Consider the following 24,011-nt stretch of genomic DNA (forward strand, 5'->3'; position numbering starts at 1 on the left):
GCTGAAACTATGAGCCTTGTTATAGGTCAAACTAACCAAAATGGGTGTTACAGGGAAAACAGAAAAAACTTCTCCCACACCGAAAAGGCAAGTCTTCTCTTTACTTTCAGTGCCCTGGAGACACACATATCACCTTGGAAACCTTTTAAGTATTAAGTTCAGTATCGTTGTCGATTTACTTCGGACTAATCAACCCAAGGCTGGAATGACGAAGCTTTCACTCCTAAAGGAATTCACCAGGAATCTACGCATTATACATGCACCGGGATGCTTTACTCAGCACCCACAAAACCCATGCAAGTAACGGCTTGTTAACTATTTAGATGCGCTTCTAGGCTTCAACCCCTTTTAATTAAGGTGATGTGATTATCTGATGGTTCTTAACAGGTTGTAGTTAGCTGATGTGTAAATCTTGCCATGACAGTCTCTCTTGCACGCGAGCGCTCCCTCCCTCTCTCTCTCTCTCTCTCTCTCTCCATGCCTTCCTTGCGTTCCATAAGTATTCACACTTGGTTGTCTGTGTCTGCTGCTCTCAGAACGAGGTCACTTTAACGTCCGGTCTTGTTACATGCTCGGGGAGCAATGTTTCAGTAAGGAAATTATTTGTCATGGCCAGAGAAATAATTTTCCTTAGAGTCAATAGGCGGTCCGTACTGCGGACGAACTAATCATTTTATTGTATTATTAATGCTACGGCTAATTCCTGAAGATGGATATATAATTGATAACAACCCGTTATGATTAATTATGTTCATCTCATAAAGCAAATATGCTACATAGTTTTGATCTTGGAAGTAAAGTAGTTCACAAAGTCATTACTGCTGTGCTGCTGGGTAATGTCTGCACCTGCTGATGTTATATTTTTTGTTAATTTAGCCACTGTATTGAATAAATACTTGGGGATGTGTTTGTTTTATTCTAAAAGAGACGTAAAGTAAGCAGATCCAGCAGTTTTTAAGGCTTTCCTGTAGGATAGGGTACTTTCCCGCCAAGCTAAACGAAATACCTCTAGTTTTGTTTTCCTCCAGCTGCGCTCCATTTTCTGGGCTGCTCTCTTTAGGGTGCGAGTGTGCTCATTATACCCCGGTGTTGGACTCTTATCCTTAATCTTCCTTAAGCGTAAAGGAGCAACCGTATCTAAAGTGCTAGAAAAGAGAGAGTCCATAGTTTCTGTTACATCATCAAGTTGTTCTGAGCTATTGGATATGCTGAGGAACTGAGATAAGTCAGGTAGATTATTTATAAAGGAGTCTTTTGTGGTCGAGGTGATGGTTCTACCATATTTGTAACAAGGAGTTGGCTTTACAGCTTTAGCTATATGAAACTAGATAATGATCTGAGATATCGTCGCTCTGCTGCAAAATTTCAACACCACTGACATCAATTCCATGCGACAGTATTAGATCTAGAGTATGATTTCGACAATGAGTAGGTCCTGACACGTGTTGTTTAACACCAATAGATTTTATAATGTCTGTAAATGCTAATCCCAACTAATCATTTTCATTATCATATTGAAGACCATCTCTTTTCAACAGGTGAGGTCTGCCCCAAAAACTCTTCCAATTGTCTATGAAACCTATGTTGACATTGGCTACCAGAAATCGCTTACCCCACCTTTAACATGTTCCTTGAGGTTTAATTATAATGTCAAAGGGATAGTTCACCCAAAAATGAAAATTCTGTCATCATTTACTCACCCTCAAGTAGTTCCAAACCCATATGAATGTCTTTGTTCTGCCGAACAAAAAGGAAGATATTTTGAAGAAAGTTTGTAAGCAGGCTGTTTTGGGGCACCATTGACTTCCATAGTAGGAAAAAAAAATACTATGGAAGTCAATGGTGCCCCAGAACTGCTCCGTTTCCCACATTCTTCAGAATATCTTCCTTTGTGTTCAGCAGAACAAAGACATTCATACAGGTTTGGAACTACTTGAGGGTGAGTAAATGATGACAGAATTTTCATTTTTGGGTGAACTATCCATTTAATAAAGTTTTTTTTGCACCAAAAATAAATAAATAAATAAATAAATATGTGAAAGAACGATTATTTTCAACCCTCATTCTGACCCTCTCTCTAAAACAACCTATTTTTAAGGGGCGGGTCCTTTACGGCTTGTCAGGAATCAGTCACTGTTATGATTGGCTAACGTCAGTGCATAGGAAACAGTATCAACACCCCCTTGCTATTGCATGTGAGTGTTTTGACAACATAATCAAAATAAAACAGTCATTTCCAGACAAAGCATTGTGAAATCATTTACTTACGGTTTGTGATGCAGCTGCAGTCAGATCCAGTACCACTTCTTCTTTCAACTAATGTTTCTTTGTGACTCTCCATGACACTGTGCCTTGTTTACAAAACAAAACAATCTGATCAGTCCACTGACACGATCCAAGATGCCATTAAAAATAAACTATTCACTTGTTCCGTATGCTGGGATCCATCTGATATCTGTACAAAGACGTGAACGAGCTGTTTAAACCAAACGCATCAAAGCGAATGATCTTTCACTGCATTTGTCCTTTGGACGACAGACTCGAACGCGACTGAGTCAGAAAGTGAACGTGCATCTGTATACTGTATCCAGTGTAGACAAGACAGCGGCAGGGATTGTAATTTTTATTTGCATTTGATGCGATGCGACACTCGCATTCAGCGTGATCAAGTGTCAGCTGTTAAGCGAGTGAACGCCAGTCGGCGGAGCCTATGGTGATAGGAAGGCTATTCCTCAATGTCTTGCTCTGGAGGCGGTGTTTATGCAAATGTTTGTGCCTGGGTGACGTCATCATGCACCTCAGATCCAAACGAGCTGTTTTTGGAGCTTGATTAAATAAATGCAAAATCCACCTTTTTATAATGAGGAGGCCGTTTTAAGCTATGAAACTTGCGGGATGTCTTTGTACCATTAAAACCTCTTATATGCCAAAAGATCAAGGCAAATTTGATTTCTCATGTCATGACATTTATTTAATGAATAAAAAATAATAAACAAATAAATAAAACATGAAACATGAAAGAAGGGATGGATTAATAAAACATCCTCATGTTTAAACTCAATTTTAATTTTTTTTTATAATCAACAAAGTGCACACATGATGTAAATCAGAGATTCGTTGTTAGTGTAGTCAGCTTCATTAATTATAACTAGAGCTACTGCAAGAGAGCAGAAGTCTGAAACGGTTGAAAACTTCAATTATTTTAAAAGGAGCATTATTTACTTGCTTTCTGTATACAATCAATTTATTAATTCTATTATTTAATGCAGCTGGATTTAATAGCAGGAGTGAATCTGCTAAATTTCATAAGTCACTCATGAAAATGAGATGATTGAAAGTAGGGATGGGCGATCTGACAATTTTATATTGTGATCAATCTTGAAGCTCTACTTTTCAAGAGGATCATAGAGATTGTGATCTTTTGTGTCATAATAATGTTAAAACTTCAGCAATAACTGCTGATGGTCAGATTATATCACTCTATCATGTGTCACTCGTGTGGTGACGCATATGAAAAATAATTTAATGTGAGCTAGCAGTACTAGTGCGATTAATTAAATTTTAGTTTCAGTTTCGACTTGTGTCGTATGCCATTCCATTCAAATCGATGTGCTTTTGCCTCTCCTAAACTTAACATCCAGATCAGTCCTATCATGTAATGTGACTGTTGTAAAAAGTAGTCTAATGTGGGACATGCTTTATTTAAAAAGAGTTATTAAAAGCGCATTGACTGCAAAAGAGACTGTTCCTCACAAACAAAGTACACTTGGGGTTTAAGGCGTGCACATAAACGGTCAAATATACACAAAAATGTCTGTCTTGGTGAGTATTTACATTTGGAAAGAAATAGGATGCATGTCAGTATATTAAATATGTGCGTTCCTTCTTAAAGCCTAATGCAAATCAGATCATCTATCATGATTTTATGTGATAAGATCATGATATGATAGTTTGGGAAGATCATCCACCACTAATTGACAGTGATAACCATAGCAACAGATAAAAACATTGTCGCGTTAACTGGGAATTTTGCACATCAACTTCTGCTTCTAACTCGACAAAAGCATCAGCCAACTATGGGGGACACAGGGAACAACTCCAGAATTACTTTTCAACTCTTGTATTTGGCAGTTTGGCAGGTTAGACAGTAACTGTTCAATTTGGCTCAAGCAGGTAAGTAGATTCACATCGGTTGATAACCTTAAATGTTATCAACCGATAACATTAAGGTTCGCTCCCTATTTATGTACTTTTCTCAGATTTCTCTAAGTTTTTAACTTCAGCATATCAGCACAGTGCTCAAACAACACAGTTTTTAGAAAAAGAAGACTCTTTGCCTCCCACTGCCAGCAGTTTACATTCCGGAGACGGGAAAACACAGCTGTCTACATTCAAACAGACGGGAAAGAAAATGCCCCTTGTGGAATCTACTTGCTGCATGAACTGCCACAGACTTCTACAAAGGATTGCGGTTCTTGAAACAAAGTTATTTGCTGGACCTCCAAAACAGGTGGAACACACAGCACATCGTCATCACGGACCCCCTCAGCATACAGCCGGTGAGTCCTATGAATCTAGTGAATCTCAACAGTTTATACAAAGTGTAGAGGAACAAGCTGATCGACAGACTAATCGATGGCACAAACAGGGAGCGAGACCCAAAGGCACTCGAGACATCAGATTGTCACGAGTATCTCGTATTGCTGCGGTAGCATCCTCTACCCCAGATACGGTTATGACAAGACTTGTAAACACTGGCATTCTACAACCCCCTATACATCTTGATAACCGATTTGCAGCATTAATGAATGTGGGTGAGGAATCCCCAAATGTGACAAAACATGGATCGAATCAGCCAGCAGCTAACATCGCTACTAACAGGCACTCGAGGTCGAGCAGACAGCAGCACTCAGCTCAGAGCGCAGCCGAGCCCAGGACTCTGATAGTGGGTGACTCTATAATCAGAAACATCAGTAGCAGGACTACAACTACATGCTGCTTTCCTCAAGCAACCGTCTCTGATGTGAACAAGGAACTTCGGAACATTCTGATGAAGCACAAGACTGCAAATCGAATCATCATCCATGTGGGAAAGAACGATATTCGGAAAGAGCAGTCAGAACTGCTTAAGAAGGATTTCAGTGAACTCTTTGAAACACTTCAAAGATTTGAAGTTCAGTCGTTCATCAGTGGACCACTCCCAGCAAGAGGAACTAACATGTTTTCACGGCTGCTTGGGCTGAATACATGGCTACAAAGAACATACAGTACAAAAGGAGTCAACTTCATCGACAACTTCAATATTTTCTGGGGCCATAGACAACTGTTTAAACTGGACGGCTTCCACCCAAACAAACTTGGTGCGAGAGTGCTAAAGGACAATATCCATTTCTCCCTCCGTCATCCTTCAGTGGTGTGTGCCAATCCATTCGGCCTCAATGGCACACACACACCTGGACAGAGTATGAGTGACCACAGGACTTCATGTCAGCCTCAGAGTCATCTTGTGGTTGACACATCCCACAAGGACACTGATAACACCACGCAGCCAACACAAACTTTCCTCATGGAAACTATCCCGGCTGAGCCCTGCCCACAGAGCTCATCACAAACAGACTGTGACGTACTACAACAGCTCCAAGACTCAGCACCTAAGGACAACTATCTGGAAAACAGCCAGGGAAGCCAGGACAACATTTCACAGCCACCGGAAACACCAGAGCCAGAGCCCCGCTCACCAGACACACTATCCCTCTCTCCAGAATCTCCACTCCTAAGCTTCTCACAGAAAATGGAGGAACTGGTGTATGCTGGGAACAAACTCTCCCACTCTTTCGCTGCAAGCCCCCAGATATCAACTAAAAAACGGCGGGCCCCACAACCACCAAAGACTCATCTTGTGGTTGACACATCCCACAAGGACACTGATAACACCACGCAGCCAACACAAACTTTCCTCATGGAAACTATCCCGGCTGAGCCCTGCCCACAGAGCTCATCACAAACAGACTGTGACGTACTACAACAGCTCCAAGACTCAGCACCTAAGGACAACTATCTGGAAAACAGCCAGGGAAGCCAGGACAACATTTCACAGCCACCGGAAACACCAGAGCCAGAGCCCCGCTCACCAGACACACTATCCCTCTCTCCAGAATCTCCACTCCTAAGCTTCTCACAGAAAATGGAGGAACTGGTGTATGCTGGGAACAAACTCTCCCACTCTTTCGCTGCAAGCCCCCAGATATCAACTAAAAAACGGCGGGCCCCACAACCACCAAAGACTGCAGGCCCAGCTCTCCCTCCTCCTCCTGTGAGAGCTCTCCGACCGCTGCCACAACGCCAGGCCCAAACCCTCCTCCATCGGCTGTAGGTGAACCAAAAACAACTGATAACAGCTCTCAGTGATATGTGTCGGGTCCCCGCTATATTAGCAGCAACACTCACAAATGTTCACAGAACAAGCGGGAACCCAGTGTGCCTGTAGCCTTCTATATTTCTGTTGTATCACGTGATAGAAAGTCTAAGGCCTTCTCAAACCATACGGCTGACCCATCTAATCTGCGACCTTTAATGCGTCAATCTAAGATTGCTGTAGAGACAAAATGTAATTCCATCAAGTTAGCATTTTTAAACATTCGCTCTCTAAAAAATAAATCATTTCTGATCAATGATTTAATAACCACAAACAACCTGGATTTTATGTTTCTAAATGAAACATGGCTTGAAGACAGCTGCAGTGCAACAGTCCTCAATGAAACAGCCCCTCCTAACTTTAATTTTATAAGTGTCTGCAGGACTGTTAGGAGAGGTGGAGGTGTAGCTGCTCTATTTAAAGATGTTTATCAATGCAAGCAAGTGTCATTTGGTCAGTATTTGTCTTTTGAATACCTAGGTATTGTGCTGAAAGGTGCTCCACGCATTCTGTTTATCATTATTTACAGGCCTCCAAAATACTCTCCAGCCTTTGTTGAAGAGTTCACAGAACTATTATCAATGATTTCTTCAGAGTTTGACTGTTTTACTATTGCAGGGGATTTTAATATTCACATAGATAATGCAGAAATCAAAACTGCAAAAGAAATTATAACCGTTTTAAACACTTTTGACCTAATCCAGCATGTGCATGGACCCACACACAATCGTGGACACACTCTAGATTTACTCATCAATAGAGGTCTAAACATTTCATCCATTGTTATTAAGGATGTAGCACTGATCACTTCTGTATTTTCTTTGATATATTGATCTCTGTTACCACTGAATCTAGATCTGTCTCTGTCAGGAAGAGATGCATTAACGAGAACACTACTGCGCTATTTATGAAGGCTATGTCTTTAACACCAAGTATTTCTGCAGACTCTGTTGATCTTCTCCTGGATTCATTTAACTCAAAAGTTAAGAATGTTATTGATGATATTGCTCCGGCAAGGGTCTGCAAGAAGAATGGCAGACAAAAATCACCATGGAGAAAATCAACAGCAGTTCAGAGTATGAAAAGACAATGCAGAAAAGCTGAGCGGATGTGGCGGAAGACAAAACTTGAAATTCACTACAGCATCTATAAAGACAGCCTTCATGCTTTCAATGTGGAACTAGCCACAGCTAGACAGACCTTCTTCTCAAACCTTATAAACAGTAACTTAAACAACTCTCAGACTCTTTTTGCTACTGTGGAGAGACTGACAAACTCCCCAAGTCAAATTCCCAGGGAAATGCGCTCCGACAGTAAATGCAATGAGTTTGCTTCCTTCTTTTCTGAGAAGATCAATAATATCAGAAAGGAGATTGGCATATCTAGTTTTGCAGAGGTCACACATATTTGACCGCAATTTCAAAAAGAAGTGACTATGTCTGTTTTTGAAGCAATTGATAGCAAAATTTTGAAAGAAATAGTACAGCACCTTACATCGTCAACATGCTATCTTGACACACTTCCCACATCTTTTTTCAAAAGTGTGCTTAACTGTTTAGAAGCAGATCTCTTAGAAGTGGTGAACGCTTCACTTCTTTCTGGGACTTTTCCAAACTCCCTGAAAACTGCAGTTGTTAAGCCCCTTCTGAAAAAGCGCAATCTTGATAACACAATGTTGAACAACTATAGACCAATATCAAATCTTCCTTTCATAGGTAAGATCATTGAAAAGGTAGTTTTTAAATCAGCTGAACAACTACTTAAACTCAAATGGATACCTGGACAATTTCCAATCTGGTTTCCGAGCACATCATAGCACAGAGACCGCGCTTATTAAGATAATAAATGATATTCGTTCAATTCTGATTCTGGCAAAATATCAGTGCTGGTACTACTAGATCTTAGTGCTGCGTTTGACACTGTTAATCATAACATACTTCTAGAGAGACTGGAAAACTGGGTTGGGCTTTCTGGGATGGTACTCAAATGGTTCAGGTCATACTTAGAAGGGAGAGGTTATTATGTGAGTATAGGAGAGCAGAAGTCTAAGTGGACGTCCATGACATGCGGAGTCCCACAAGGCTCAATTCTTGCACCACTCTTGTTTAGCCTGTATATGCTCCCACTAAGTCAAATAATGAGAAAGAATCAAATTGCCTATCACAGCTATGCTGATGATACCCAGATTTACCTAGCCTTATCTCCAAATGACTATAGCCCCATTGACTCCCTCTGCCAATGCATTGATTAAATAAACTGTTGGATGTGCCAGAACTTTCTTCAGTTAAACAAGGAGAAAACTGAAGTCATTGTATTTGGAAACAAAGATGAAGTTCTCAAGGTGAATGCATACCTTGACTCTAGGGCTCAAACAACTAAAAACCAAGTCAAAAATCTTGGGGTGATTCTGGAGACAGACCTTAGTTTTAGTAGTCATGTCAAAGCAGTAACTAAATCAGCATACTATCATCTCAAAAACATTGCAAGAATTAGATGTTTTGTTTCCAGTCAAGACTTGGAGAAACTTGTTCATGCCTTTATCACCAGCAGGGTGGATTATTGTAATGGTCTCCTCACCGGCCTTCCAAAGAAGACCATTAGACAGCTGCAGCTCATCCAGAACGCTGCTGCCAGGATTCTGACTAGAACCAGAAAATTTTAGCATATCACACCAGTCCTCAGGTCCTTACACTGGCTTCCAGTTACATTTAGGATTGATTTTAAAGTACTTTTACTCGTTTATAAATCACTCAATGCCCTAGGACCTAAATACATTGGAGATATGCTCACTGAATATAAACAGACCACTCAGATCATTAGGATCGAGTCAGTTAGAAATACCAAGGGTTTACACAAAACAAGGAGAGTCCACTTTTAGCTATTATGCCGCCCGCAGTTGGAACCAGCTTCCAGAAGAGATCAGATGTGCAAAAACATTAGCCACATTTAAATCCAGACTCAAAACTCATCTGTTTAGCTGTGCATTTGTTGAATGAGCACTGTGCTACGTCCGAACTGATTGCACTATGTATAATCATTTTCTATTCTTAAATGTTTTAAATTATTTTTAAATCAATTTTTAAATCACTTTGTTTTTATTGTTGTGATTATTATTATTTTTAATTTCTTGTTATTTTTAATGACTATTTCACTTCCTTTTATGTAAAGCACTTTGAATTACCACTGTGTATGAAATGTGCTATATAAATAAACTTGCCTTGCCTTGCCTATAGTAATGAAATAACGCAGATTCATGTGATAATCAGTCCTTCATATAATTAAAGAGCGATATTATCATACCATCAGTGTCCCTGAGATGACCGACAGCTGATGCGATTCCCGTTTCATTTGTAACTCACAGCAGTCTTTTAATTTTTTCTGCACACGTCATCCTCATTTAGAAAATGCTCGTTGAATCCGCATCGTTAACTCACTAAACCGATGGCATCCCCGACTTCTCTGCACTTTCATTCTGTGTGCATGCACCTGCCATGTGAGTTTCACTTTCTTCCGTATTCGTTCGGCACTTCTCACCGCTCTTCGTCACTTTCCGCTTATTTTAGCCTCACAAACATCAAATTTCAAACAGATCTGTGCATTCATAAAAGTTCGCAGCGACAGGGATTAGACTTTTTGATTAGACAAGTCTGTTCTAATGTGAGCATGTTATTATTCCTTGTATAAATATTAAATATATCGGTTAAATATTTGATTTGATGTAAAATGAGGAGCACAGAATTTTACATTTGCATTTTACATTTCCTTTCAGTCAAAAATGAAAATAGTACAAAGCAACATCAATTAAAAACAGAAGTTTCTTTGTCTCTCTCTCTCTCTTTGACTTGAGAGTCTCTCTCGTACAGGCAATGAAACTAAATGTTTCAGGGAACACTGTAAAAACTTTTACTATGATCTACTAAATTTTTTGGTGAAACATTTTTACACAAAAATATTGAGTAAATTATAAAGTTGTGAAATCATTGAAATATACTTTAAGAATCAAGTAAATGTAATATTAACTTAAACTTAAAATGGAAATGTGGAATTTGGAAAAAAAATAAAACAGATTTCATAGGGCCCTGCATACATACATACATGTGTATATATATATACACACACACACATACACATACATATACATATATATGTGACCCTGGACCACAAAACCAGTCTTAAGTCGCTGGGGTATATTTGTAGCAATAGCCAAAAATACATTGTATGGGTCAAAATGATCGATTTTTCTTTTATGCCAAAAATCATTAGGATATTAAGTAAAGATCATGTTCCATGAAGATATTTTGTAAATTTATTACCGTAAATGTATCAAAACTTAATTTTTGATTAGTAATATGCATTGCTAAGAACTTCATTTGGACAACTTTAAAGGCGATTTTCTCAATATTTAGATTTTTTTGCACCCTCAGATTACAGATTTTCAAATAGTTGTATCTCGGCCAAATATTGTCCGATCCTAACAAACCATACATCAATGGAAAGCTTATTTATTCAGCTTTCAGATGATGTATGATTCTCAAAATTGACACTTAAGACTGGCTTTGTCGTCCAGGGTCACATATATACATATATAACTCCCCTTCTGAACTCCACTTGCAAACAAATCTAAAATATCATGGCATAATACGCTCACTACTAATGACGCTCTGGTACAAAAGAACATCAGTATACATAACAGAGATATATAAATATATATATATACATATATAAACAGAACAAAAAAAAAAAAAACACGTCAAAAACATGGAATGCTATTCAAATATCTCTAAAACATGAATGTTGATGAGCATTCCAGTTCATAGACTATTCTTATGAAGAATTAGAGGAAGAAGAGGTTAGCTACGCCCCTCCAAACTAATAGGTCAACATGCCGGTTACATGTTTAGTACACTTAATCAACACACAAGCATTCCTTTAAATCGCATCTTGGTATACTGACCAAATACATTCACAATCCCCAAAAAAAAAAAAAAAATGGAAAGAGAACAACAGGATAATAAGGGGGACAATCATAATAACAAAAGTAATAATAAAAAAAAAAAAATGACACATTTAGATCCAGACAGGTGCATTAACCTGATTGTCTATCTTTTGTACTTGCATTGTTTCTATAAGCCACACCACCGGTCTGATAAGTCTTCCAGCTCTTGATCTAACTGAAGTCATCAAACCTCCAACATCATTTTTTGCTGTCAGATTGAACTGTCGCCACAGTAGCTACATCACTTTGACAGTCAACGTCTGATGATAGCCGGTCAGATGCAGTCAAATTTGAATTAATTTACAGATTAGATTCATTGTCAATTGGACATGCAAGTCTAACAGTGTCTTCCAACTCGGCCAATACCACCGGGTCACTGGAACCATCAAGACTCCCCATAATTTCTTGTCTACCAACGTCATCTTCTGACAACACTGAGCCCCTTTTGGAACCTCTTGAACATTCAAGCTCTGAAACCCATTCCACTGTTCTCTCATCAGCTGCAGGCTGAGGTAAGTGCTCTAGCATTTGGGTTTCTTCACTGCCAACACACCCTTCCACTCCCACAGGCCCCTCTGCAACTTCATTGGGAAGAGGTAGGAAATTCACAGGCATGATCAAATTACGATGAACAATCTTCACTTGGCCTGTAGAAGAATTCTCAATTTTTGAAAGTATTGGTTTCAACATTTTTGTCAACTACAACGTACAGACTGCTCTCCCAGCAGTCGGACAATTTTCGCTTGCCTCACTCTACCTTGTTCACCAACAAAACCCTGTCTCCAACATCTACCGGAGCACCCTTGAGCTTTCTGTTACAAAGAACAGCATGTCTTCTCAGTTGTTTTCCTGCAGTCATCCTCGCAATTGTCACCACTTGTTTGAGATCTTTCAGTAAATCCCTAACATACGCATCATGGTCAACAACAGCATTATCTCGCAAGACTGACCCAAACACCACATCAACAGGGAGTCTCGGAGGTCTGCCAAACATCAGTTGAAAAGGTGCATATCCGGTGGTCTCATGAATCGTACAATTGTATGCAAATGTCAGTGATTTGAGCATTCGAGGCCACCTTTGCTTTGCTGCAGGGGGCAGTGCTCGAATCATGTTTCCAAATGTCCTATTAAATCTTTCCACACCCCCATTACCCATTGGGTGATATGGAGTGGTGTGTGTCTTTTCCACCCCTGCAACAGACAACAGCTCAGAAATTAATGCACTTTCAAAATTTGCTCCCAGATTGGAGTGAATGCGTTTGGGAAAGCCATATATACAAAAAAAGTTGTTCAATAACTGCTTAGCAACAGCTTTGGATGACTGATTTGGGCAATGAAAAGCATGTGCCAGTTTCGTAAAATTATCAGTGACAACAAGGACGTCCACCGACTTATTCCTGCTGTCCTCAGCTGACCAAAAATCGATGCACACAAGCTCCAAGGGTTCAGATGTCATAATATTTTCAAGAGGAGCCCTAGCCTCTGGATCAGGTGATTTACCGTAAACACACCTCTTGCAGCATTTGACATAATCTCTCACATCCGTCTCAAGTTTATGCCAAAAAAAACGTCTCACCAGATACAATGTCCTTTGTTGGCCCTGTTGACCAGCGTCATCATGAACCCCCCTCAGCACGGTCCCCACCAATGATTTTGGGACAACATACTGAAATGACTTTTTCTTTGACACTACATCCCTCAAAACCCTGTAAAGTATCCCAGCTCTCATCTCAAACTTATTCCAGGATCTAAGCAGCCTGACAACTTCCACTGGCTCCTGTTTACACTCACGACTAGATGGTTTCTTACCCTTCTCCACATAAGAAATTACCCTAGCCAATATGTTGTCGGTCTGCTGCCTCTCTGCCAACTCTTCGCGGGACAGGCTCTTCAGTTTTGGTTGATCTCCAGGCACGACATGATGAATCAACTGAGGTAACAAAAGGTCACAATGTGGGGTAACCAAATTAGACCTTTTTGCCTCCATGACCGCAGACGCTTCCACTGCAGACCAAGAACCAGATGGCCTACTTACAAGCGCTTGGGAATGTACTGCCAACATGCCACATTTTGGCTCAATACCAGGCTCAGTGTCGGGCTCAAAAGGGTGTGCAGACCATCTGAAAACTTCTTGCACTTGTTCCCCTTGGACTGCTGATGCCTCCTGCAACAGTAAGTTATAAGGAACCCTAGTAAGGCGATGCAAAGCGCTCTGTTTTACGAATGGCTCAATATTGCCACAATATTCCTTGAACCAAGTATGTACTTAATCAAACTGGAATGGCGCCAACTTGGCAACCCACCTGTGCTTGCAAGCATCCAGTTTTGGTTTTGTCAAAATATATGTCAGTGGGTTGTTATCGGTCCATACTGAGAAGGGGTGACCTCTCAACCAGTGACTAAATTTGTCACATACAGCCCACTTCAATGCGAAAAATTCCAGCCGATGTGCTGGATATTTTGACTGAGCAAATGAATGTGACTTACTGGCAAAACAAACTGGCCTTGCCGTATCCCCAATTTCTGGTACTTGTGAAAGTACAGCACCTAGGCCACTACTGGAAGCGTCCACCGGAACTAAGAATGGCCTGTTAAAATCCGGGTGAGCCAATAAAACGCAGCCAATCAGAGCCTGCTTAAGATGACAAAATGCCTGCCAACAATCATCAGTCCAATCCTCTTCAGTAAGTGTTCTTTTCAACACGTTCTTCTTACCCTTTTTACGTCTCTGACCCTTAGAGCAAGCAGTCAACTGGAACAGTGGCTTTGCAATTACTGAACACTGTTCTATGAATTGCTGATAAGATACAACCATCCCAAGAAAAGAACGTATCTTCTGCTGGGATGGGGCACCAGTTTTGTCATCCATAAGATCCGACTCCGTCATTTCAGTAATCACCTTGGTTTTATCAGGGTCTGAGGCCGCACCCGCCTCACTGACCACATGACCAAGGAACTTCACTGACCTTTGCATGAAATGACATTTCTTTGGAGCTAATTTCAAGTTATGAGATTTCAGACGCTCAAAAACCAACTCCAATCTCTTTAAACCCAACTCCTCATCCGGAGCAAATACAAGCACATCATCCAAATAACAGAAGGCTCAGGAAATTCTGATCTCCAAAAATTCCGAGCATCATTCTCATAAAAGTCTCTGGACTATTACAAAGTCCCTGAGGAAGACGGTTATACTCATATAACCCAAAAGGCGATGTGAAAGCAGTGTATTTACGGTCTTCCTCATGCACTTCAACATTGTAATAGCCGGATGTCAGATCCATAGTGGAAAAAAAATCATTCCCACCCAGTGCAGCTAAAGCATCGGCTTGATGTGGCAGTGGATGAGCGTCCTTTATAGTTCGAGCATTAAGACTTTGTACTGATTTTAGGTGGCTTAAATCTCCATTTCTCTTCCAGACAGTCCAAAGCCAGACAGTCCAAAGCTTCACTTCCCTTTCGTCCAAAGCTTGCCTGAGCTTATCGTATTGATTAGGTGGAAGCCGCCTGTATGGGAGCCTAAATGGATGCTCATCACTCAGCGTTATCCAATGCACATAGCCCTCAGCCTTGCCACAGTCAAGTCTGTGTTTAGAGAAAATACATTCGTACTTCTCAATTAGATCAACAAGTTTTTCCTTCCATTCCGAAGACAACTAACAGGAGCTCAAATCAATAGCTGCAAGTCCCAGGTTCGTTAACCTATCTCGGAACTCACAGTCTCTCCTGGATACCCCAATATCAGACAAACTGCCAGCACTTGAATTGTCAGGAAACTCTACATTGTTGGGATGTTGTCTGATTGGACACAATAACCCACCATTTGTGGAGCATTCACATGCATCATTGAAGTCTTCCAATGCCAAACAAGGATAAATGTCAGCCAACTTTGCATTACGTCTGAGAGTAATGGGCACCGATGAAGGGTTAATTATCTTAACAGGAACCCATCCATCGGCCCACAACCTCACCACTGTATGACCAATCAAGATATTTCTGGGTCTTGAGCGGGCTCCACACGGCTCCGCAATGATGGCACTGCCTGCTGACAAATTGTTTAGATTAGACAGTTTTTCCCAGACTAAATGCTCCTTTAAGGGTTCAAGTGTTACTGAATTCTTCAGTTTAACTGTCCCAACCTTTTCAGGAACAACTGTTCCGTTCCACCTCTCCACATTAGCCAACAACTGAATGAGTTCACCATCCTCAGAATTCTTATCGACATTAGACATCATTCTTTTCATCAATTCTCCCCGATTTTTCAACTCTTTGATCAGGTGTTTTATCACATTGCTGCCCACAATGATGTCATCAACTTGGCCGTCGACAACTAAGGTTGGAACCTGAACAGTACACCCGTAAACAGTCATATTTATATCACACATACCGATAGGTTTTGTTTTTGACCCTCCACAGCCAACCATGAGATAGAGTCACCGAATCAGTCAAGGCTACACCTGCATCCTGTAACTTAGACACAACCACAGGGCTCACAGTGCAAGCCATAGAACCACAATCAATCATACCTTTACCAGTCAGTGTGTTTTCCAACAAAACGTCAGTATAAAACAATCCCTCATGCATTGATAGTTTTTGTGTATTTTGAACTATCACAGTCATATTTTGGTCAATTTCCTCACGTACAGCAGAGTACAGTGATTCCAAATCAACATCAAATACTTGGGGGGTTTCATTGGGCCCTGCATCTCCCCCCACCGCATGCGGGCCATTTAGTTTCCCTGCTGGCCAGGAAGACATGCCGTTGACAAGGCCCCGACACGCCCATCTGCAACACCATTTGGGCACTCAACACGTGTATGATTTGGAGAAAAACACACAAAACAGAGCCCATTTGCCCGACAGTGGTAAGAGGTGGTATGGTTAAAATCTCCACATACCTTACACAGGCCCCGTCCATCACCTCGGTCGAACAGGCTTTTCAGCAGGTTTTGTCGTCCCACTTGGAACCCTTTCCAACACATGTTCCAGTCATGTGATTACCCGCTCTAAGGATTCAACAGAACTGCAAGCAAAAGACTGCTGAACTTGAGGAGCGTTACCTTTGGCTGCTGATACCTCATGATTGCTAACTTCATCATGAACAGAAGATAGGACTTGCATTACAGTTTCTTGTTTCTGAGCTAAGCATGACAACTGATTTCTTGTATATTTGGTTTCTCTTTGAAATTCATCCAGGCTTTCTTGCACTTCAGCAGCTGTCCATTGCTGCTGGGGTTTACATCTGAAAATCAGCTTCAGTTGTGGATCTGGGCAATGTCTAACAAACATGACAGTCACCTCCTGAGATGGATTATCAAGTTTCTTCCCTTGTCTTTTCAAACAGTCCTCTGCTTCATCAATCAATTTAACCAAATCCAATAGTCTAATGGACTCTACCCTTTTAAGGGCAAAGTAGCATAGAAATCAGCTAAGGGCATAGCAGAGTACACTGTGTCACCGAAATGTTGCTTCAGGATGTCAAAAATAGGTCCAGGACCAATACTCAAGTCAGTTTTTGCGTAGGGCTATTTTAACAACATCTCGTGCCCTCCCCATTAATCGGCTCAAAACCTCTTCAGCCTGACATTCTTGACTATACTCACGCTTACGCAAGTATACTGACATCAATTCCACCCATTCATATATTGTGCATTTGTCAGAACCATCCCCACGATAGTATGCTGGCTCTTTAACATCAGACTGTAATACCAGCTTCAGATTTTGCATTTCAGAGGGTACACTGCTGCCAGCGTGTTCAGCTCTGAATCCTTCCCCACATCCCAACATTCTTGTTTCTAGACAAGATACAATATTCTCACTAATGGATTGACCTATGTGTTTCACAACAGTGGCCAACGTATCCACGGGAATAACTCCCTCTGCAGTGGAAGTCCCTAATGCATTCGTGTCTGTCACATTAACCCCAAGCTGATCAATCGTGTGAGTTTCTCCACAATTTTGATAAGCTACATGTGGTGTGGAAGTTAGTGGGTAGCCAGTAAACCCTCTACCCACAGAAAATGTTACATCAGTCTGATACACCCCTCTCCCTCTGCCCAGGCCTGGTGTGTTCATTTTTTCCATGTCTTCTCAATCTATTGAATCCCAATACAAATATCTGAACCCAGAAACATTTCAGAGAATGTTTAGTAAGCAAATTTTGAATAAATCATTCTATTAAATATACCCAGTTCAGTACTTATGTAGTAGTGTAAGCAACCACCTCGTCTTCACTTCCAAGCTCCACCCCGTGTCAATACTCTGAACTTTGTTTCGTTTGTCCTCCTAAGTCCACTGTGCACAGGTGCTCCGACGTCCACCTCACGCCGATCCTCCGAAGCCCATCGTGCACTGATGTTCGAGTTTCCGCCGCACGCCAATGCTGAGTTCTTCCTGACGTCGCGCGTTTGACATGGGTGCTTAGAAGACCGATCACGGCACCAATGTAACTGATCTTTTATCTTCCCTGTGTTGTGTTGTGGATCAATAAAGCTTGTGATTCAAGAATTCTTCTCTCAGTCCTTTTATTCACTGAGAAAACAGGATAACACAGAGTGAGTTGATAACTTCCAGCATATTCGACACTCCTTGTGCTGCCACGCGCTGGCCTTTCACACATGAACTGACTCAGAGTGGAACAAATTCAAGAATATTAAACATAGTTGAATGAATGCATTGTCACAAAATCACAACGTAACGTACCTGAGAAAACAGGATAACAGAGTGAGTTGATAACTTCCAGCATATTCGACACTCCTTGTGCTGCCACGCTAAAATAAAACACATCTTTTCACTCTCTTTGCCAATGTCTAGCACTTTTCTTGAAATCGAATATATGCTGTTGCTCATGATATATCACACATTTCATAGATAATAACAGATGGAATTACGGAGACTACCAAACACACAACTTACGGAGCTACCTTTCACACATGAACTGACTGACGCAACAGGGGCGTACACAGCATTAAGAACCAGCCAGCCAATAGGAAACTCTTTTCCTTTCTCATCCAATCATTTTCCAGTGTGATTATTTAACAGATCATTATTTGCAAGTGGAGACACACCCTATATAACTCTGTTACATATACAGTGTTTCCCATTCATCAGCTAACATAAAATAACCGAAAATATATTTATACTCTTCACTATAACATAAAAGGTCTTTAACGCTGTGTTTCATGTCATTGCTTTCACAAAGTGTCCGTCAAGCGAACTAAGTGTAATATGACTTTATCTCTTCATCAAGCCTATTTAGCTGCGTGTTTAAAAGCCAAGCACGCACTTTGCTCACGTGATCAGCTCGTGATCCGGTGTTTCCAGCGTCTCAGAGTGGCTCCTTTCACAGTCAAGTCTGTTTTTGAATGTTCTGTGAGTTTAGCACGCATCTGAGAACGCAACGGGCACCAATTACGCATTGTTAACATTTTAATGGGAAAATGTTGACAGTATTTTGCTAGATTTGAAATGAGACGCGTTTGTAAATCTTTTTTCACAGAAGCTGGAGTTTTCTGCCAAAATAAAAGCTCAACTGCAGTTTCCGCAAAATAAAAATTGATAGGTTTATATCTTGCAAGTAAGGACTAAAATTAATAGATGAGAACAAAGAAAATATTGTACAGGCAGAGCAAGCTCACTGTTTATTAGATGAAAAATATAAATATTGTGGAGGGGGTTTATATGAATCTATTTCTGAAGGGAACTGACTTAAGAGAAGTTTCGAATGCATTTTTTCCTTTTATCACTGCTCTTCCATCAGCGCCACCTGCTGTCAGAGAGTCTGCTGCTTTTGTTTTGTTTGTCCTCCTAAGTCCACTGTGCACAGGTGCTCCGGCGTCCACCTCACGCCGATCCTCCGAAGCCCATCGTGCACTGATGTTCGAGTTTCCGCCGCACGCCAATGCTGAGTTCTTCCTGACGTCGCGCGTTTGACATGGGTGCTTAGAAGACCGATCACGGCACCAATGTAACTGATCTTTTATCTTCCCTGTGTTGTGTTGTGGATCAATAAAGCTTGTGATTCAAGAATTCTTCTCTCAGTCCTTTTATTCACTGAGAAAACAGGATAACACAGAGTGAGTTGATAACTTCCAGCATATTCGACACTCCTTGTGCTGCCACGCGCTGGCCTTTCACACATGAACTGACTCAGAGTGGAACAAATTCAAGAATATTAAACATAGTTGAATGAATGCATTGTCACAAAATCACAACGTAACGTACCTGAGAAAACAGGATAACAGAGTGAGTTGATAACTTCCAGCATATTCGACACTCCTTGTGCTGCCACGCTAAAATAAAACACATCTTTTCACTCTCTTTGCCAATGTCTAGCACTTTTCTTGAAATCGAATATATGCTGTTGCTCATGATATATCACACATTTCATAGATAATAACAGATGGAATTACGGAGCTACCAAACACACAACTTACGGAGCTACCTTTCACACATGAACTGACTGACGCAACAGGGGGCGTACACAGCATTAAGAACCAGCCAGCCAATAGGAAACTCTTTTCCCTTTCTCATCCAATCATTTTCCAGTGTGATTATTTAACAGATCATTATTTGCAAGTGGAGACACACCCTATATAACTCTGTTACATATACAGTGTTTCCCATTCATCAGCTAACATAAAATAACCGAAAATATATTTATACTCTTCACTATAACATAAAAGGTCTTTAACGCTGTGTTTCATGTCATTGCTTTCACAAAGTGTCCGTCAAACGAACTAAGTGTAATATGACTTTATCTCTTCATCAAGCCTATTTGCGCTGCGTGTTTAAAAGCCAAGCACGCACTTTGCTCACGTGATCAGCTCGTGATCCGGTGTTTCCCGCGTCTCAGAGTGGCTCCTTTCACAGTCAAGTCTGTTTTTGAATGTTCTGTGAGTTTAGCACGCATCTGAGAACGCAACGGGCACCAATTACGCATTGTTAACATTTTAATGGGAAAATGTTGACAGTATTTTGCTAGATTTGAAATGAGACGCGTTTGTAAATCTTTTTTCACAGAAGCTGGAGTTTTCTGCCAAAATAAAAGCTCAACTGCAGTTTCCGCAAAATAAAAATTGATAGGTTTATATCTTGCAAGTAAGGACTAAAATTAATAGATGAGAACAAAGAAAATATTGTACAGGCAGAGCAAGCTCACTGTTTATTAGATGAAAAATATAAATATTGTGGAGGGGGTTTATATGAATCTATTTCTGAAGGGAACTGACTTAAGAGAAGTTTCGAATGCATTTTTTCCCTTTTATCACTGCTCTTCCATCAGCGCCACCTGCTGTCAGAGAGTCTGCTGCTTTTGTTTTGTTTTATGCAGGTTTTAGCATAATTTCACAAAGCTGAAGTCAGTCAATTCTGTTTTTGCTTCAAATGTTGACATGATGCAATCAAATTTAAATAATAATTTAAAAAAAACTGCTCATGCTACATCTACATGTAGCATCGTTGTTTGTATCGTGATTAAAATGCAGTGGTTGGTTCTAATTTCAAATGGCATTTTTTTAAATTATTATTATTATTAAATATGTTAAACTGTGAAAAATATATATATTTTCCACAGTTTAATGGCCAGGAAAAAATATTTGTGGCTGGTAGATTTTCTCAAGTCAGCAGAAAATTTAGTTTGTATCGTGATTAAAATGGCAGATGTGGCAAAAAGTTAGTTTTAGGCCCTGCTTGCACATGTAGAAATTAGGACAAAAGTATTGTAATTTCCCTACTGTAGAATAAGGTAAAATAATATGCCTGTGAAATATTCATTTGCATTTATTTTACAGTGTAATTGTTTTCCAATATATGGCTATTACTGTCATAGGAATAATAATATAACATTATTATTATTATCATTATATTCTAATTTGTTTGACACTATATCACAACTAAAAAGAGGATTGAGTCCCCCTTTAAACCTCAAGTGCAAGTCAATTCACCAGCTTTTTTCTTTAAGTTTGCACACTGAACCTGTGTTGGAGTTCAACTCTCAAAGTGCACCACAGATGAATTTAACTTTAAAATGTACAAATGACCCCCCTAGAGGGACCAAGGTCCACCCACCACAGTCTCACAAAATCCTGTGGGAAACACTTATATATACACACACACACACATACATACATATATATATATATATATATATATATATATATATATATATATATATATTGTGACGAGTCGGTTGCCCTCCCCCTTATTGTCATCACCACCCCGTCCCTTATTCGCCGCCCTTCACCAGGCTCCCGACGGGAGTGGGTGTGTGAGAGGAGGGGCGTGGAAACAGCGAGGGCTAGCGGCGTGTGATGAGGCAAAGCTGAACTGAATGAAGCCTCATCACCGCCGCTGTTTAAATGCCAAGCGCGCCTCTCCTCGAGAGACCGGTCTCTTCCCCCGTGCATGCACGCTGGTGTCCTCGTGGGTCCAGGAAGGGAGCGTAGAGGGACTTCCGCGCCACCGGAGACGTGAGCGGCCAAACCCGCGGTCCGGAAGAAGCCGCACCTGTGGACGGTCGTCGGGCCAGGATGCCGGGCTGTACAAGTCCCGCCGGACTCCGCGGAAGAAGAGGAAGAGCCGTCGCTAGAATGAAGCCGCCGCTGCCCCTAGCGCCCCGGACCCGAGCGGGAGCGCGTGCGGCCGCCGGACTCCGCCCCCTTACCTGGACCCTCCCTTCCAGAACACTGCCCTCCTTCACAAGCCCCGCAGCACGACGAGGACACCAGACCCCCTGTTTATTTTGGACACTTTTCCCCCTTGGACACTTTATTTTATGGTTTCTGTTTAATAAAAGCCTCTCCGAGGCCTGACGCCACACCCACTGTGTCTGTCGTTGGCTCCTCCCGTCACACTATATATATATATATATATATTAGGGGTGGCACAGTACACAGATGTCACGGTTCGGTACGTACCTCGGTTTGATACAATTTCGGTACAACAGAAAAAAAAAAAAAGAAATCTACTATGCTCAGTTTCTTTTCATTTATTTTGAACAGACAGTAGTGCAAATTACTACTTTTTACATGTTATATAAAATCTGTTTTGTTTTCATTGTGAGTGTACACAAATAAAAGCAGACCTTTATACAGTGATTATTAATAAGACAATAAGTGTTTAAAGTTGATTCTGCTGATATAAGGAAACTGTTGAAGTGATCGCACCGGAGCGCACACACACACACACACACACACACACACACACACACACACACACACACTCAACACATCAGTTCCAGCATTGCTAACTTGACAGCACAGTTGGTACTTTATCAAAATAAAATACAGTGAACCAAACATCAGCGCGCACCTCTGTGTCACCGTTGGAACGATACACGTACCGTGCCACCCCTAATATATACATTTTATATATATGAGTTAAAAAAAAGTTATTAACAATTTAAGTAAACCTCAAGTAACATATTAAAATAAAAATCCAAGTCATGACCCTTTTAAATACTGTTTTAGTTGAAAAATAGTATAACATTTTTCTAATATTTGTATTACTTAGTGAAAACAAATTGTGCATAATTTTGAGGTTAAAATCATATTTTTCAAAACTACTGCCTTGATCAACACAGAATAGGTGTGATCTGAGATCTAAGAGTCTGAACTTTACACTGCACGTGTCTGAACAAACCATACGTCAAAAACATCACCCAGCTCAGAAAACCATGTGTCATAAATCATTTCCTCACAGAGAAGAATACAGCAAGTAAAATTGTTTTGGGCTTTGACTAAACTTGAGTGCGTTTTTGTATATGAAGCTCACACAGACCCAGATAATTTCATTAATCGCACTGTACTGTGTGTGTTTACTGACTGAATGAGTCTCTGTGTGTGTTTTCTAGTGTGGATCATGGAGGAGAGATCAGGATTACAGCAGGACTGAACAAATGTACGTCTACACACACACACACACACACACACACACAGACATACACACACATGTTTGTTTTAGTGGTTTACGGGGACTCTCCATAGGCGTAATGGTTACTGTATGTGCTATTGTCCTACACCAACCCTACACCTAAACCTACCCCTTACAGGAGACTGTCTGCATTTTTAGATTACAAAAAAAAACACCATTTAGTATGTTTTTTAAGCCTTTTGTTTTACGGGGACATAGGCAGTGTCCTCATAAACCACCTTCAAATTGTAATACCTCTGTCATACCCATGTCATTATACAAATTTTGTCCCCGTAAACCACAAAAACCAGTACACACACACACACACACACACACACACATACATGTCTGGTTTGTTATCCGTGTGGGGACTCTTCATAGGCGTAATGGTTTTTCTACTGTACAGACAGTATATTCTATTGCTCTACACCTAACCCTACCCCTTACAGGAAACTACAGGCATTTTTAGATTTTCAAAAAACTTCATTCTGTGTGATTTATTAGCTTGTTTACCCGTGGAGACCTCAATTTAGGTCCCCACCTTGACACGAGTCCCCATGAGTCTGTGTGTGTTCAGGTTTAAGTCCCCACCTGAATAGAAAAACAGGTACACACACAAACTTGCTCACACACACACACACAAACACATTCGTTTATGTTTTACGGGGACTCTACATAGGTGTAATGTTTTTC

General features: G+C 40.7%; 1 protein-coding gene across 3 annotated transcripts in view; it reads left to right on the forward strand.

The window, feature by feature from the left end:
• Window positions 1-24,011, forward strand: part of LOC131538575 (NACHT, LRR and PYD domains-containing protein 3-like) — a 91,926-nt gene that overhangs the window by 65,025 nt on the left and 2,890 nt on the right. For all 3 annotated transcript variants that reach the window (XM_058772472.1, XM_058772473.1, XM_058772474.1), the window contains one exon: window positions 23,260-23,306. In XM_058772472.1, coding sequence (XP_058628455.1) covers window positions 23,260-23,306 — 47 coding nt within the window. The remainder of the gene's footprint in view (window positions 1-23,259; window positions 23,307-24,011) is intronic.

The sequence above is a fragment of the Onychostoma macrolepis genome, chromosome 04 (assembly GCF_012432095.1).
Source record: "Onychostoma macrolepis isolate SWU-2019 chromosome 04, ASM1243209v1, whole genome shotgun sequence".
NCBI lineage: Eukaryota > Metazoa > Chordata > Actinopteri > Cypriniformes > Cyprinidae > Onychostoma > Onychostoma macrolepis.